This window comes from Ranitomeya imitator, chromosome 1 (genome assembly GCF_032444005.1).
Source record: "Ranitomeya imitator isolate aRanImi1 chromosome 1, aRanImi1.pri, whole genome shotgun sequence".
In the NCBI taxonomy this organism is placed as follows: domain Eukaryota; kingdom Metazoa; phylum Chordata; class Amphibia; order Anura; family Dendrobatidae; genus Ranitomeya; species Ranitomeya imitator.
The window spans coordinates 746,163,348-746,178,319 of NC_091282.1; the positions used below are offsets into that span (position 1 = coordinate 746,163,348).

At 48.0% G+C, this 14,972-nt stretch overlaps 1 protein-coding gene across 2 annotated transcripts; it reads right to left on the bottom strand.

The window, feature by feature from the left end:
• Window positions 1-455: 455 nt before the first annotated feature.
• SIVA1 (SIVA1 apoptosis inducing factor) lies at window positions 456-12,508 on the bottom strand. 2 transcript variants are annotated; one of them, XM_069734261.1, is made up of 4 exons: window positions 12,302-12,508; window positions 10,235-10,399; window positions 1,224-1,380; window positions 456-643 (listed from the first exon to the last, which is right to left on the bottom strand). In XM_069734261.1, exons 1-4 carry the CDS (start codon window positions 12,417-12,419, stop codon window positions 586-588), a joined length of 498 nt encoding a protein of 165 aa, XP_069590362.1. In that variant the 5' UTR covers window positions 12,420-12,508; the 3' UTR covers window positions 456-585. The 2 variants fall into 2 exon arrangements, with proteins under 2 accessions (XP_069590362.1, XP_069590351.1); XM_069734250.1 differs by having other exon boundaries at window positions 1,224-1,383; window positions 12,302-12,490.
• Between the last annotated feature and the right edge of the window lie 2,464 nt (window positions 12,509-14,972).

The window sequence follows — 14,972 nt, forward strand, 5'->3', positions numbered from 1 at the left end:
CTCTGCCCTGTGTAAGCACAGCGGCCGGAAAACAGAGCGGTGACTTCACCACTGTGCTTTCCGGCCGCTGTGCTTACACAGGGCAGAGAAGCAGAGCGCCGAGGGACAGACAGCGGAAGGTAAGTATGTAGTGTTTTTTTTTTTTTTACTTTTACGCTGGTAACCAGGGTAAACATTGGGTTACTAAGCGCAGCCCTGCGCTTAGTAACCCAATGTTTACCCTGGTTACCGGCATAGTTGGTCGCTGGAGAGCGGTCTGTGTGACAGCTCTCCAGCGACCAAACAGCGACGCTGCAGCGATCCGGATCGTTGTCGGTATTGCTGCAGCGTCGCTTAGTATGACGGTACCTTTAGTCTACATTTTAGATTAGCAAACTGTCATACTGACTCCAGCCACAACCACTATGATCAAGTTTACCAGTTGCTCCAAGTAAACAGGCTGCACTGCCACCTGGTGGTTTTTAACAATACATTATGGACTTTATTTTATTCCAATATAAAATACATACAAAAATATCAAAATTTAAAAAAAAAAAAACACAAGAAAACAAGACAACATGCAATTTGCAGGATGGAGTCCCTGGTTTACACTTCAAATACAGAACAAGCCGTGCAGAACGCTCGCTCGCCAAGATCACCATCACTGAAATAGGGAAATGTACACTTCAGCACTGCTCTGTTGTGAACATTGAAGATTTCATTGATAAAGAATGTGCATTGAGTTACAGCAAATCAGACATGACTGGACAATTTGGAATTGGACCTACTGTAGAACCCTTCCCAATTAGATTATGCCATTACAGGGGCGTTCTGCAGTCCTCACTACAGCATCAGAAAGGGAGAGCTAGTGCCAATTTGGCATCCATAGAGGCGTAGCTGCCAGCCACACAAACTGGCAAGCTGCTTATGGTATTCCATATAAGCAACATCTCCCACCTAGTAGTGTGCAAGCAAGATGCACTTGAACCTTTAAGTCCCATAAGAAGAAAAAAAAAAAAAAAAAAAAAAAAGCATAGAGGAGTAACGACAGATTTGCACAGTGCTGGATACTAGCAGTCCATGCAGAGTCCTGGAAAGCACCAGTTGATGCAAGGTCACCAGCACTGCTCACTTTTCAAGGTGGAAGTGACCATCACCAGTGAAACCCCTCTATGACTAATGTGTCAATGCAGAAATGGGTTGGGGGGAGGGGAGATTAAAGAGGGGCAACCTGTGATACTCACATTAGCACTGTACAATTGGAGCAAGTGATGGAAGAGCAGGAGCTGCACAACTTGCTGCAGTCTCTACAGATGTACCGTTCACAATGTTTGCACGCTTCTTTATCACCAACTGATCGGACACAGGAGGAGCACGCTCGGGATACCTCCACAGGCTGCGCTGCTTGGAAGAAAAATAGACATCTACAGTCTCGGAAAAAATAAATAAATAAAAATAGTAACAAGAGCAACAGAAAACCACAGAATATAGAACAAACTTCAAGAATCCAGTTACAAATGTCTACTTGATAAGTCACACATCCTCAATAAACGGGCTAGGTGGTCACCTGTAATCAGTGGGGTCCAACCACTCAGACCAGCGTCGATAGTCAGAATGGAGCACTTAGGAAACGTATGGACTGCTGTGCTCGGCTTACTCCAGCAGCCCCATACAGAATGAATGGAGCTGCGGTCATGAGTCTGAGCCACCATACCATATTGTAATAAGGATTAGAGTGCTCTGATCTGATCAGTTTTCTTCTTTCACTGTACCATCCCTTTAAGGCCAGCCTCACACTAGCGTGTTTTACGGATGCAAGAGAGGTGCTGAAAATACGGATTGCATACGGTACAATGCTTCTCTATGCCCCAGCTCCTATCTGCCGTATTTTACTGATCCGTATTATACGGTCTTCTACGGCTGTAGAAAATCGCAGCATGCTGCGTTTGTCACTGTATTGCGCAAAAAATATGCCAATGAAAGTCTATGGGGGCCAGAAAAATACGGATTACACACGGACCAGCAGTGTGACTTGCAAGAAATACACAGCGGTGTTCTAGTGAAAAGCCGGCAATTCAGCGAGGTGTACAGTAAAATCACACTGACAGGTTAGAATAGCCAAGGTAAAAAAAAAAAAAAAAAAAATATATATATATATATATATATATATATATATATATATATATATATATATATATATATATATATATATATAATTTTTACAATTTTTTTGAGCACATGGATCTATTGTATGACTATGTCGGTTTTGCAAGCCTGCGAGAAAATTGCGCAGTACAGATGCCAATACGGATTACATACGGAGGATGCCATGCGCAAAATACGCTGACACACCCTGCCTACGGATCACCATTTTTTGAATTTTGTGGTGTATTACGGCCATAAAATACGGTCTGTATTTTTATACGCCGAGTGTGAGGCCGGCCTAAGTGTGTTCAATGTGATTATAGGCAGTTCCCATACAGAATTTTCATATCTCAAGTAGATCTTCAACATGGATTTTATACTTTGCAATGCATTAGAACAAAGTTAGCAGCAGAAATGTGTGTAGGTTCCTCCAATAAAGCATATGGGCCGCGTCTCCATAACAAGGTGCCCTCCTCTCCCCAGAACATTACCACTAGTTAAGAGCAAGTGTACTCGTTGATCTCCGAGATATAGTTTATCGCCTCAGTTGCATGATGTACGGCTGCCAGATACATGTGAGGAATGCCTGTTTGTCAGGGAACCCCCACATGTATTCAGCATATCTGGCAGCCGTAAACCATGCAACTGAGGCGATGAACTATATCTCCGAGCAATAACAAATACTTGGAGACCACCCGAGCAACGAGTACACTCGCTCATCACCACTTACCCACGAGACGTGCCTAGCGCTGCAGCTCAGTCTACTATAAGTGAATGTTGCAATACTAGACCATGGACAAAACTGCTTAAGTGTCTAGGGAGGAAGACATACAACTGTAGAACCACTATTGGACACATGCTGGCTTCACTCAGGTTCAGCTCTAGAGAACCCCAAGCGCTAGCTACGTCCACATTGGTCAGATGCCAAGCAGAAAATCTATCATCTACTTCAGAGAACATCCATAACAATTTGACATTGCACACTACATTTTTTAAGCAACAAACAGATCTGTGCAGTTTGCATTGGGTATCCTGAAGTTTTCTGAAAAGTATATCACTTGCCATGTCTTTTTAACCCCTTTACCCCCAAGGGTGGTTTGCACGTTAATGACCGGGCCAATTTTTACAATTCTGACCACTGTCCCTTTATGAGGTTATAACTCTGGAACGCTTCAACGGATCCCAGTGAATCTGACATTGTTTTCTCGTGACATATTGTACTTCATGACAATGGTAAAAATTCTTTGATAGTACCTGCGTTTATTTGTGAAAAAAACGGAAATTTGGCGAAAATTATGAAAATTTCGCAATTTTCCAACTTTGAATTTTTATGCAATTAAATCACAGATATATGTCACACAAAATACTTAATAAGTAACATTTCCCACATGTCTACTTTACATCAGCACAATTTTGGAACCAAAATTTTTTTTTCTTAGGGAGTTATAAGGGTGAAAATTTGACCAGCAATTTCTCATTTCTACAACACCATTTTTTTTTAGGGACCACATCTCATTTGAAGTCATTTTGAGGGGTCTATATGATAGAAAATACCCAAGTGTGACACCATTCTAAAAACTACACCCCTCAAGGTGCTTAAAACCACATTCAAGAAGTTTATTAACCCTTCTGGTGCTTCACAGGAATTTTTTGAATGTTTAAATAAAAATGAACATTTAACTTTTTTTCACAAAAAATTTAATTCAGCTCCAATTTGTTTTATTTTACCAAGGGTAACAGGAGAAAATGGACTGCAATCATTGTTGTACAATTTGTCCTGAGTACGCCAATACCCCACATGTGGGGGTAAACCACTGTTTGGGCGCATGGCACAGCTCGGAAGCGAAGGAGCGCCATTTGACTTTTCAATGCAAAATTGACAGGAATTGAGATGGGACACCATGTTTCGTTTGGAGAGCCCCTGATGTGCCTAAACATTGAAACCCCCCACAAGTGACACCATTTTGGAAAGTAGACCCCCTAAGGAACTTATATAGAGGTGTGGTGAGCTCTTTCACCCACCAAGTGCTTCACAGAAGTTTATAATGTAGAACCGTAAAAATAAAAAATCATATTTTTTCACACAAATTATCTTTTCGCCCCCAATTTTTTATTTTTCCAAGGGTAAGAGAAGAAATTGGACCCCAATAGTTGTTGTACAATTTGTCCTGAGTAAGCTGATATCCCATATGTGGGGGTAAACCACTGTTTGGGCGGATGGGAGAGCTCGGAAGGGAAGGAGCGCCGTTTGACTTTTCAATGCAAAATTGACAGGAATTGAGATGGGATGCCATGTTGCGTTTGGAAAGCCACTGATGTGCCTAAACATTGAAACCCCCCACAAGTGACACCATTTTGGAAAGTAGACCCCCTAAGGAACTTATCTAGAGGTGTGGTGAGCACTTTGACCCACCCAGTGCTTCACAGAAGTTTATAATGCAGAACCGTAAAAATAAAAAAATCATATTTATCTTTTCGCCCCCAATTTTTTATTTTTCCAAGGGTAAGAGAAGAAATTGGACCCCAATAGTTGTTGTACAATTTGTCCTGAGTGCGCTGATACCCCATATGTGGGGGTAAACCACTGTTTGGGCGGATGGGAGAGCTCGGAAAGGAAGGAGCGCCGTTTGACTTTTCAATGCAAAATTAACAGGAATTGAGATGAGACGCCATGTTGCGTTTGCAGAGCCCCTAATGTACCTAAATAGTAGAAACCACTCACAAGTGACACCATTTTGGAAAGTAGACCCCCTAAGGAACTTATCTAGATGTGTGGTGAGCGCTTTGACCCACCAAGGGCTTCACAGAGGTTTATAATGGAGAGCCGTAAAAATAAAACAAAAATTTTTTCCCACAAAAATTATTTTTTAGCCCCCAGTTTTGTATTTTCCCGAGGGTAACAGGAGAAATTGGACCCAAAAATGTGTTGTCCAATTTGTCCTGAGTGCGCTGATACCCCATATGTGGGGGGAAACCACTGTTTGGGCGCATGGGAGGGCTCGGAAGGGAAGGAGTGCCATTTGAATGCAGACTTAGATGGAATGGTCTGCAGGCGTCACATTGCGTTTGCAGAGCCCCTAATGTACCTAAACAGTAGAAACCCCCCACAAGTGACACCATTTTGGAAAGTAGACCCCCTAAGGAACTTATCTAGATGTGTGGTGAGCACTTTGACCCACCAAGGGCTTCACAGAGGTTTATAATGGAGAGCCGTAAAAATAAAACAAAATTTTTTTCCCACAAAAATTATTTTTTAGCCCCCAGTTTTGTATTTTCCCGAGGGTAACAGGAGAAATTGGACCCAAAAATGTGTTGTCCAATTTGTCCTGAGTGCGCTGATACCCCATATGTGGGGGGAAACCACTGTTTGGGCGCATGGGAGGGCTCGGAAGGGAAGGAGTGCCATTTGAATGCAGACTTAGATGGAATGGTCTGCAGGCGTCACATTGCGTTTGCAGAGCCCCTAATGTACCTAAACAGTAGAAACCCCCCACAAGTGACCCCATATTGGAAACTAGACCCCCCCGGGAACTTATCTAGATGTGTTGTGAGAACTTTGAACCCCAAGTGTTTCACTACAGTTTATAACGCAGAGCCGTAAAAATAAAAAATCTTTTTTTTCCCACAAAAATTATTTTTTAGCCCCCAGTTTTGTATTTTCCCAAGGGTAACAGGAGAAATTGGACCCCAACAGTTGTTGTCCTATTTGTCCTGAGTACGCTGATACCCCATATGTTGGGGTAAACCCCTGTTTGGGCACACGGGTGAGCTCGGAAGGAAAGAAGCACTGTTTTACTTTTTCAACGCAGAATTGGCTGGAATTGAGATCGGACGCCATGTCGCTTTTGGAGAGCCCCTGATGTGCCTAAACAGTGGAAACCCCCCAATTATAACTGAAACCCTAATCCAAACACTCCCCTAACCCTAATTCCAACGGTAACCCTAACCACACCTCTAACCCTGACACACCCCTAACCCTAATCCCAACCCTATTCCCAACTGTAAATGTAATCTAAACCCTAACTGTAACTTTAGCCCCAACCCTAACTGTAGCCCTAACCCTAGCCCTAACCCTAGCCCTAACCCTAGCCCCAACCCTAACCCTAGCCCTAGCCCTAACCCTAGCCCTAACCCTAGCCCTAACCCTAGCCCTAACCCTAGCCCTAACCCTAGCCCTAACCCTAGCCCTAACCCTAGCCCTAACCCTAACCCTAGCCCTAACCCTAGCCCTAACCCTAACCCTAGCCCTAACCCTAACCCTAGCCCTAACCCTAGCCCTAACCCTAGCCCTAACCCTAGCCCTAACCCTAGCCCTAACCCTAGCCCTAACGGGAAAATGGAAATAAATACATTTTTTTATTTTTCCCTAACTAAGGGGGTGATGAAGGGGGGTTTGATTTACTTTTATAGCGGGTTTTTTAGCGGATTTTTATGATTGGCAGCCGTCACACACTGAAAGACGCTTTTTATTGCAAAAAATATTTTTTGCGTTACCACATTTTGAGAGCTATAATTTTTCCATATTTTGGTCCACACAGTCATGTGAGGTCTTGTTTTTTACGCGACGAGTTGACGTTTTTATTGGTAACATTTTCGGGCACGTGACATTTTTTGATCGCTTTTTATTCCGATTTTTGTGAGACAGAATGACCAAAAACCAGCTATTCATGAATTTCTTTTGGGGGAGGCGTTTATACCGTTCCGCGTTTGGTAAAATTGATAAAGCAGTTTTATTCTTCGGGTCAGTATGATTACAGCGACATCTCATTTATATCATTTTTTTATGTTTTGGCGCTTTTATACGATAAAAACTATTTTATAGAAAAAATAATTATTTTGGCATCGCTTTATTCTCAGGACTATAACTTTTTCATTTTTTTGCTGATGATGCTGTATGGTGGCTCGTTTTTTGCGGGACAAGATGACGCTTTCAGCGGTACCATGGTTGTTTATATCTGTCTTTTTGATCACGTGTTATTCCACTTTTTGTTCGGCGGTATGATAATAAAGCGTCGTTTTTTGCCTCGTTTTTTTTTTTTTTTTTTCTTACGGTGTTTACTGAAGGGGTTAACTAGTGTGCCAGTTTTATAGGGCGAGTCGATACGGACGCGGCGATACTAAATATGTGTACTTTTATTGTTTTTTTTTTTTTTTATTTAGATGAAGAAATGTATTTATGGGAATATTTTTTTTTTTTTTTTTTCATTATTTAGGAATATTTTTTTTTTATTTTTTTTACACATTTGGAAAATTTTTTTTTTACTTTTTTACTTTGTCCCAGGGGGGGACATCACAGATCAGTGATCTGACAGTTTGCACAGCACTCTGTCAGATCACTGATCTGACATGCAGCAGTGCAGGCTTCACAGTGCCTGCTCTGAGCAGGCTCTGTGAAGCCACCTCCCTCCCTGCAGGACCCGGATCCGCGGCCATCTTGGATCCGGGACCTGGAGCAGGGAGGGAGGGCGGCAAGACCCTCGCAGCAACGCGATTACATCGCGTTGCTGCGGGGGTCTCAGGGAAGCCCGCAGGGAGCCCCCTCCCTGCGCGGTGCTTCCCTGCACCGCCGGCACATCGCGATCATCTTTGATCGCGGTGTGCCGGGGGTTAATGTGCCGGGGGCGGTCCGTGACCGCTCCTGGCACATAGTGCCGGATGTCAGCTGCGATAGGCAGCTGACACCCGGCCGCGATCGGCGCCGCTCCCCCCGTGAGCGCTGCCGATCGCATATGACGTACTATTGCGTCCTTGGGAAGTAGGGCCCACCCCCCATGGACGCAATAGTACGTCTGATGGCAGAAAGGGGTTAAAACAAGTGCAAAAAAAAAACCACCTTCATTTTATCTTCATGTCAAGAAAAAAAACAAACAAAAAAAAACCATCATGCGGGGACACAGCCCCTAAACGCCTGACGCATTTTGAACAGTACATCCTTATATACCCATTTTAGTAAGTAAAGTCAAGTAACAGGTGTACATGGCATGACTAGTTATAGTTGTCATACTAATATATATTTGCTGTACTGAATGAGTAGAGAGGTCTTTCACAAACTTATTTTGTGTGGACAAGGAAGCGACAATCTGTAGGCGCCATGAATTCTGGTGGGTTCTCACATTTGAATTTGTAATGAATGCAAACTAGTCATGTCAAGTAACAGTTGTACATGTTTTACTTAATGGAATCTATAATATAACGCTGGGAGCGTCACTCTGTCCGAAGCCTTTATACACTGCGCAAGCGCCGGCGCAGTCTGGGCCTCAGAGTGACGCTCCCGGGAGATCGCGGTATGCGTTAACACTGAACGCACACCGCGATCTCCAACAGAGAAGTAGGGACCACCAGGAGGGTGAGTATCGGCTATATTTACCTGTCCTCCGTTCCACCGCTGTGCGCCGCCATCTTCCCAGTCCTCGGTCTGTGACCTTCAGTTCAGAGGGCGCGATGACGCGCTTAATGCGCGCCGGCGCCACCCTCTGACTGAACAGTCACAGCCAGGAGACCGGGAAGATTGCGGCGCCCAGCGGTGGAACGGAAGGCAGGTGAATATAGTAAGTGCTGGGGGGCCTGAGCTGGCGGCGATACCGGCACCTGACCCCCACAGCGCGCCAGTGTCCCCGCCTGCTCAGGCCCCCCAGCACTCGGCGCCGAGCGGGTCAAAGCAGAGTGTGGCAGGATGGGAGCAGCGCATGACAGGATGGGGACGCAGGATGGGGACACAGGATGGGAGCAGCGCATGACAGGATGGGGACGCAGGATGGGAGCAGAGCATGACAGGATGGGGACGCAGGATGGGAGCAGCGCATGACAGGATGGGGACGCAGGATGGGAGCAGCGCATGACAGGATGGGGACGCAGGATGGAGCAGCGCATGACAGGATGGGGACGCAGGATGGGAGCAGCGCATGACAGGATGGGGACGCAGGATGGGAGCAGCGCATGACAGGATGGGGACGCAGGATGGGAGCAGCGCATGACAGGATGGGGACGCAGGATGGGAGCAGCGCATGACAGGATGGGGACGCAGGATGGGAGCAGCGCATGACAGGATGGGGACGCAGGATGGGAGCAGCGCATGACAGGATGGGGACGCAGGATGGGAGCAGCGCATGACAGGATGGAGACCATATACCAATATAAATGCTTGCCACCCGGGCATAGAACGGGTTCAATAGCTAGTGGGTATATAAGGATGTATTGTTCATATGCCTATGATGAAGAATTGTTCAAAACGCGTCAGGCATTTAGGGGCCGCAACGCATGCAGATATTCCCACCATGGTCACAATGAAGAAAGATACAATTGTGACAACAACAAAAAAAGTAGAATACTTAGCATCTATGATTAGAGATTTTCACTTTCAATGCCAGCAAAGAAAGTTGAATCCAAGTTGCAAGTTTAAAAAAAAATAAAAGTGAATATGCTTTATTTACAAAAAGTCCTTTTATGTCACTGGAGTTACTTTAAGGCCTTATTCATAAAGACAAGGCGTGGTAGATGCATAGATAACAAGGATCACTGGCTACATAAGAAATTTTGACAAGTAGCATTAAAATAAAAAATTAAAGTTATCCTTTTTCACTTTAGCACCCGGTTATCCTACAGATTATGAGAACTGGAGCAAAAAACCCAAGAAGCAAATCATAAAACTGATTGAGAAGGTTTTCCTAAGTTCTCACTAGATAACGACACTTTGCATGCTGGTTAAGACAAACGCATGTCCGGTATATAGGCTCATATGGTATACACCCACTACAGGAGTGCAATGCACAGTATACTTTTTTGCAGTGGCCATCTGTATGGAAGTGGGCCATCTGCAGTCAGACACAAGGATAAGACAAATTTGCCACCCAGTCTGGTGAAAGTAGAACTCTGTTTGTATAGGTTTTGGCCTCTGACAGGTCCATTCACTAACAAGCAGGGGTATTGAAATGGTATAATTGAAAGTTGCAGACTATTCCATTAAAATAAGTCTGTTGCTCACTGTTCCTCGTGGTGCACCTTGTGCCGAACATTAGTGTAATCCGCCAAGTGCATTCACACGGTTCTGCACCCGGGGGAGGATCCCTTGTGATAGTGAAGTGCAAGACTCAAGAACTCCAGTGCTCCTTACATGTCCGTGAGGATCGTTGTAGCCTTCCATCTTGTCCAATAGTGGTCTGTCCTGTCAGTAACTCGTGCACTGGGGTCTCTCCTTCTGGATTATTGTTCTTAGTCTGGGTTCCTTGATTTCCCATAATGGCCTTCGCTCCACTAAACAAGAGTTTTTTGGTCCTTTCTGTAACAGATTATTACAGTGATTAGCATGGCTGGCAAAAAAAAAAAAAAAGGACCCGTCAGCAGGTTTAGACCACAAAGTAACACCATTACAGCAGAGAAACCTGAAGCGATGACTACTTCTGTACCTGTCTCCATTGTCTAACCTATCAGCAAATTCTTATGCAGATGAGCAGGCACGGGCATAGCTGGCACTTCCAGCTTCTTACTTGTCTCGGCTGACATCTCGCAGAGGCGCTGTCATTCCCAGGTGCATGCACAGATGGATAGTCCTGCTCTAGCAAAATCATCATTACTGCGCCCAACATAAAACACCACCTGCATGATATGTCAGCTGGGAAAGCGGGTCGCAGTGAAGAGTGACCTGTCAATCATTGACAGGAGACAGAAGCTGGAGAGCGGCACAGCAAGAACCAGCACGTGACAATTTACACAAGAATCCAAAGGACGAAACGACAATGGAATAATAAAGCGGTACAACAGCGTCTACAGGCTCTATACTGATGACATTACTTTGGTGTTTTTCAGCAACCATTTGTAAAGGGGATTACACCCAAAGTCTTTCAGAGAAAAGCCATCTGGGCCCAGGTACACCAAGCTCCGATCCATATTGCGCAGGGGTGGGGCAACATGAAGTGACAGGCTCCCTTTAACTACAGACATAAGTAAAGCCTTCCCCCAACTCAGGGTACTACAAGCACCAGCACAGCTCTGAGGGAACCACAAGCATAAGAAAAGAAAGAGCTGGGTGAGGGACATGCTGGGGCTATTAGTTCAACGGCAAATATAGATCCCAGCACAGCCCTTCCCAGACCCCACAAAAACCACCATGTCCCCCTGCCCTGGAGAACCACAAGCCCCAGCAGAACCTCCCTCCCCCAGTGGAGAACCACAAGCCCCAGCGGAACCTCCCTTCCCCCAGTGGAGAACCACAAGCCCCAGCGGAACCCCCACCCCCCCAGTGGAGAACCACAAGCCCCAGCGGAACCCCCACCCCCCCAGTGGAGAACCACAAGCCCCAGCGGAACCCCCACCCCCCCAGTGGAGAACCACAAGCCCCAGCGGAACCCCCACCCCCCCAGTGGAGAACCACAAGCCCCAGCGGAACCCCCACCCCCCCAGTGGAGAACCACAAGCCCCAGCGGAACCCCCACCCCCCCAGTGGAGAACCACAAGCCCCAGCGGAACCCCCACCCCCAGTAGAGAACCACAAGCCCCAGCGGAACCTCCCTCCCCCAGTAGAGAACCACAAGCCCCAGCGGAACCTCCCTCCCCCAGTAGAGAACCACAAGCCCCAGCGGAACCTCCCTCCCCCAGTAGAGAACCACAAGCCCCAGCGGAACCTCCCTCCCCCAGTAGAGAACCACAAGCCCCAGCGGAACCTCCCTCCCCCAGTAGAGAACCACAAGCCCCAGCGGAACCTCCCTCCCCCAGTAGAGAACCACAAGCCCCAGCGGAACCTCCCTCCCCCAGTAGAGAACCACAAGCCCCAGCGGAACCTCCCTCCCCCAGTAGAGAACCACAAGCCCCAGCGGAACCTCCCTCCCCCAGTGGAGAACCACAAGCCCCAGCGGAACCTCCCTCCCCCAGTGGAGAACCACAAGCCCCAGCGGAACCTCCCTCCCCAAGTGGAGAACCACAAGCCCCAGCAGAACCTCCCTCCCCCAGTGGAGAACCACAAGCCCCAGCGGAACCTCCCTCCCCCAGTGGAGAACCACAAGCCCCAGCGGAACCTCCCTCCCCCAGTGGAGAACCACAAGCCCCAGCGGAACCTCCCTCCCCCAGTGGAGAACCACAAGCCCCAGCAGAACCTCCACTACAACAGCACACACGCTGAAGAGCTGCACACGAGCACAGCCCCGCACAGTGCGCCGCCTGCCATCAGAGGCCTGGTCACGCTCACCGAAGATCTCCCGCTTCAGGCTTTCTCCACACACGCCCTGGACCAGCTCCTTCTGGCCGACGTGCGTCTTGAGCTGCGGAGCTGCCAGGCTATCGAAGGGGTAAGAGCGTTTGGGCATGTTCCCTCAGCACCACAGGTCACAGCAAGACAGGAAGCGCGCCAAATCCTGAGACAAGTCAACACGCATGCGTCGTCTGACCTATCAATGCCACTCACGGCAGCTCTACCAATCAGAATAGACACTGGCAACCAGAACATGACACTTTATTGGCTGTTGATATAGTGGGCGTGGCTTATAGATTCCCTACTCGTGATAAGTGTTTATGTTTACAGTACTGGCAGCTGCCGCTAGATGGTGTTGTTCTCTGCTGTGCCACCACCGGAGCGTTGGCATGTGCTGCCATGGCAACCCTGGCCGGGCCTCAGTGCCTGCAGTGTCTGCCATTGTCACCCGTGTGTGACTGGAGCTGTGTTTCTGTCACGTTTTACTACTAATCTGAATTACATATGGAGCATCTTATGGGGACAATTATATATGGAGCAGAGCAGTATATGGGGCCCATTATACACTGCTCAAAAAAATAAAGGGAACACTTAAAGGGACACTGTCACCTGAATTTGGAGGGAACAATCTTCAGCCATGGAGGCGGGGTTTTGGGGTTTTTGATTCACCCTTTCCTTACCCGCTGGCTGCAATATTGGATTGAAGTTCATTTTCTGTCCTCCGTAGTACATGCCTACGCAAGGCAAGATTGCACCTTGTGCAGGCATGTACTATGGAGGACAGAGAATGAACTTCAATCCAATATTGCAGCCAGCATGCAGCCAGAGGGTAAGGAAAGGGTGAATCAAAAACCCCAAAACCCCGCCCCTATGGCTGAAGATTGTTCCCTCCAAATTCAGGTGACAGTGTCCCTTTAACAGAATATAACTCCAAGTAAATCTAACTTCTGTAAAATCGAACTGTCCACTTAGGAAGCAACACTGTTTCACAATCAATTTCACATGCTGTTGTGCAAATGGAATAGACGACAGATGGAAATTACTCTCAATTATCAAGACACAATAAAGGAGTGGTTCTGCAGGTGGGGACCACAGACCACATCTCAGTACCAATGCTTTCTGGCTGATGTTTTAGTCACTTTTGAATGTTGGTTGTGGTTTTACACTCGTGGTAGCATGAGACAGACTCAACAACCCACACAAGTGGCTCAGGTAGTGCAGCTCATCCAGGATGGCACATCAATGCGAGCTGTAGCAAGAAGGTTTGCTGTGTCTGTCAGCGTAGTGTCCAAAGGCTGGAGGCGCTACCAGGAGACAGGCCAGTACACCAGGAGATGTGGAGGGGCCGTAGGAGGGCAACAACCCAGCAGCAGGACAGGATGTGTGTACGAGGTGTACAGAGCGGAGCCGTGTGTGTGCGAGGTGTATGGAGCGAAGCCGCGTGTGTACGAGGTGTACGGAGCGGAGCCATGTGTGTACAAGGTGTACGGAGCGAAGCCGTGTTTGTGCGAGGTGTATGGAGTGAAGCTGTGTGTGTACGAGGTGTACGGAGCGGAGCCATGTGTGTACGAGGTGTACGGAGCGGAGCCGTGTGTACGAGGTGTACGGAGCGGAGCCATGTGTGTACGAGGTGTACGGAGCGGAGCCGTGTGTACGAGGTGTATGGAGAGGAGCCGTGTGTGTGTACGGAGTGGAGCCGTGTGTGTACGGAGCGGAGTCGTGTGTGTACGGAGCGGAGTCGTGTGTGTACGGAGTGGAGCCTTGTGTGTATGGAGCGGAGCCATGTGTGTACGGAGTGGAGCCATGTGTGTACGGAGCGGAGTCGTGTGTGTACGGAGTGGAGTCGTGTGTGTACGGAGTGGAGTCGTGTGTGTACGGAGCGGAGTCGTGTGTGTACGGAGTGGAGTCGTGTGTGTACGGAGTGGAGTCGTGTGTGTACGGAGCGGAGTCGTGTGTGTATGGAGTGGAGCCGTGTGTGTACGGAGTGGAGCCTTGTGTGTATGGAGCGGAGCCATGTGTGTACGGAGTGGAGCCATGTGTGTACGGAGCGGAGTCGTGTGTGTACGGAGTGGAGTCGTGTGTGTACGGAGCGGAGTCGTGTGTGTACGGAGTGGAGTCGTGTGTGTACGGAGTGGAGTCGTGTGTGTACGGAGCGGAGTCGTGTGTGTATGGAGTGGAGCCATGTGTGTATGGAGCGGAGCCGTGTGTGTACGGAGTGGAGCCATGTGTGTATGGAGCGGAGCCGTGTGTGTACGGAGTGGAGCCGTGTGTGTACGGAGCGGAGTCGTGTGTGTACGGAGTGGAGCCATGTGTGTACGGAGCGGAGTCGTGTGTGTGCGAGGTGTACGGAGCGGAGCCGTGTGTGTGCGAGGTGTATGGAGCGGAGCCGTGTGTGCAAGGTGTATGGAGCGAAGCCGCCTGTGTACGAGGTGTACGGAGTGGAACCGTGTGCGTACGAGGTGTACAGAGCTGAGCCGCGTGTGTACGAGGTGTATGGAGCAGAGCCGCGTGTGTACAGGGTGTATGGAGCAGAGCCACGTGTGTATGGGGTGTATGGAGCGGAGCCGTGTGTGTACGGGGTGTACGGAGCGGAGCTGCGTGTGTACGGGGTGTACGAAGTGTATGGAGCTGAGCCGCGTATGTGTACCAAGCGAAGCAGAGCCGTGTG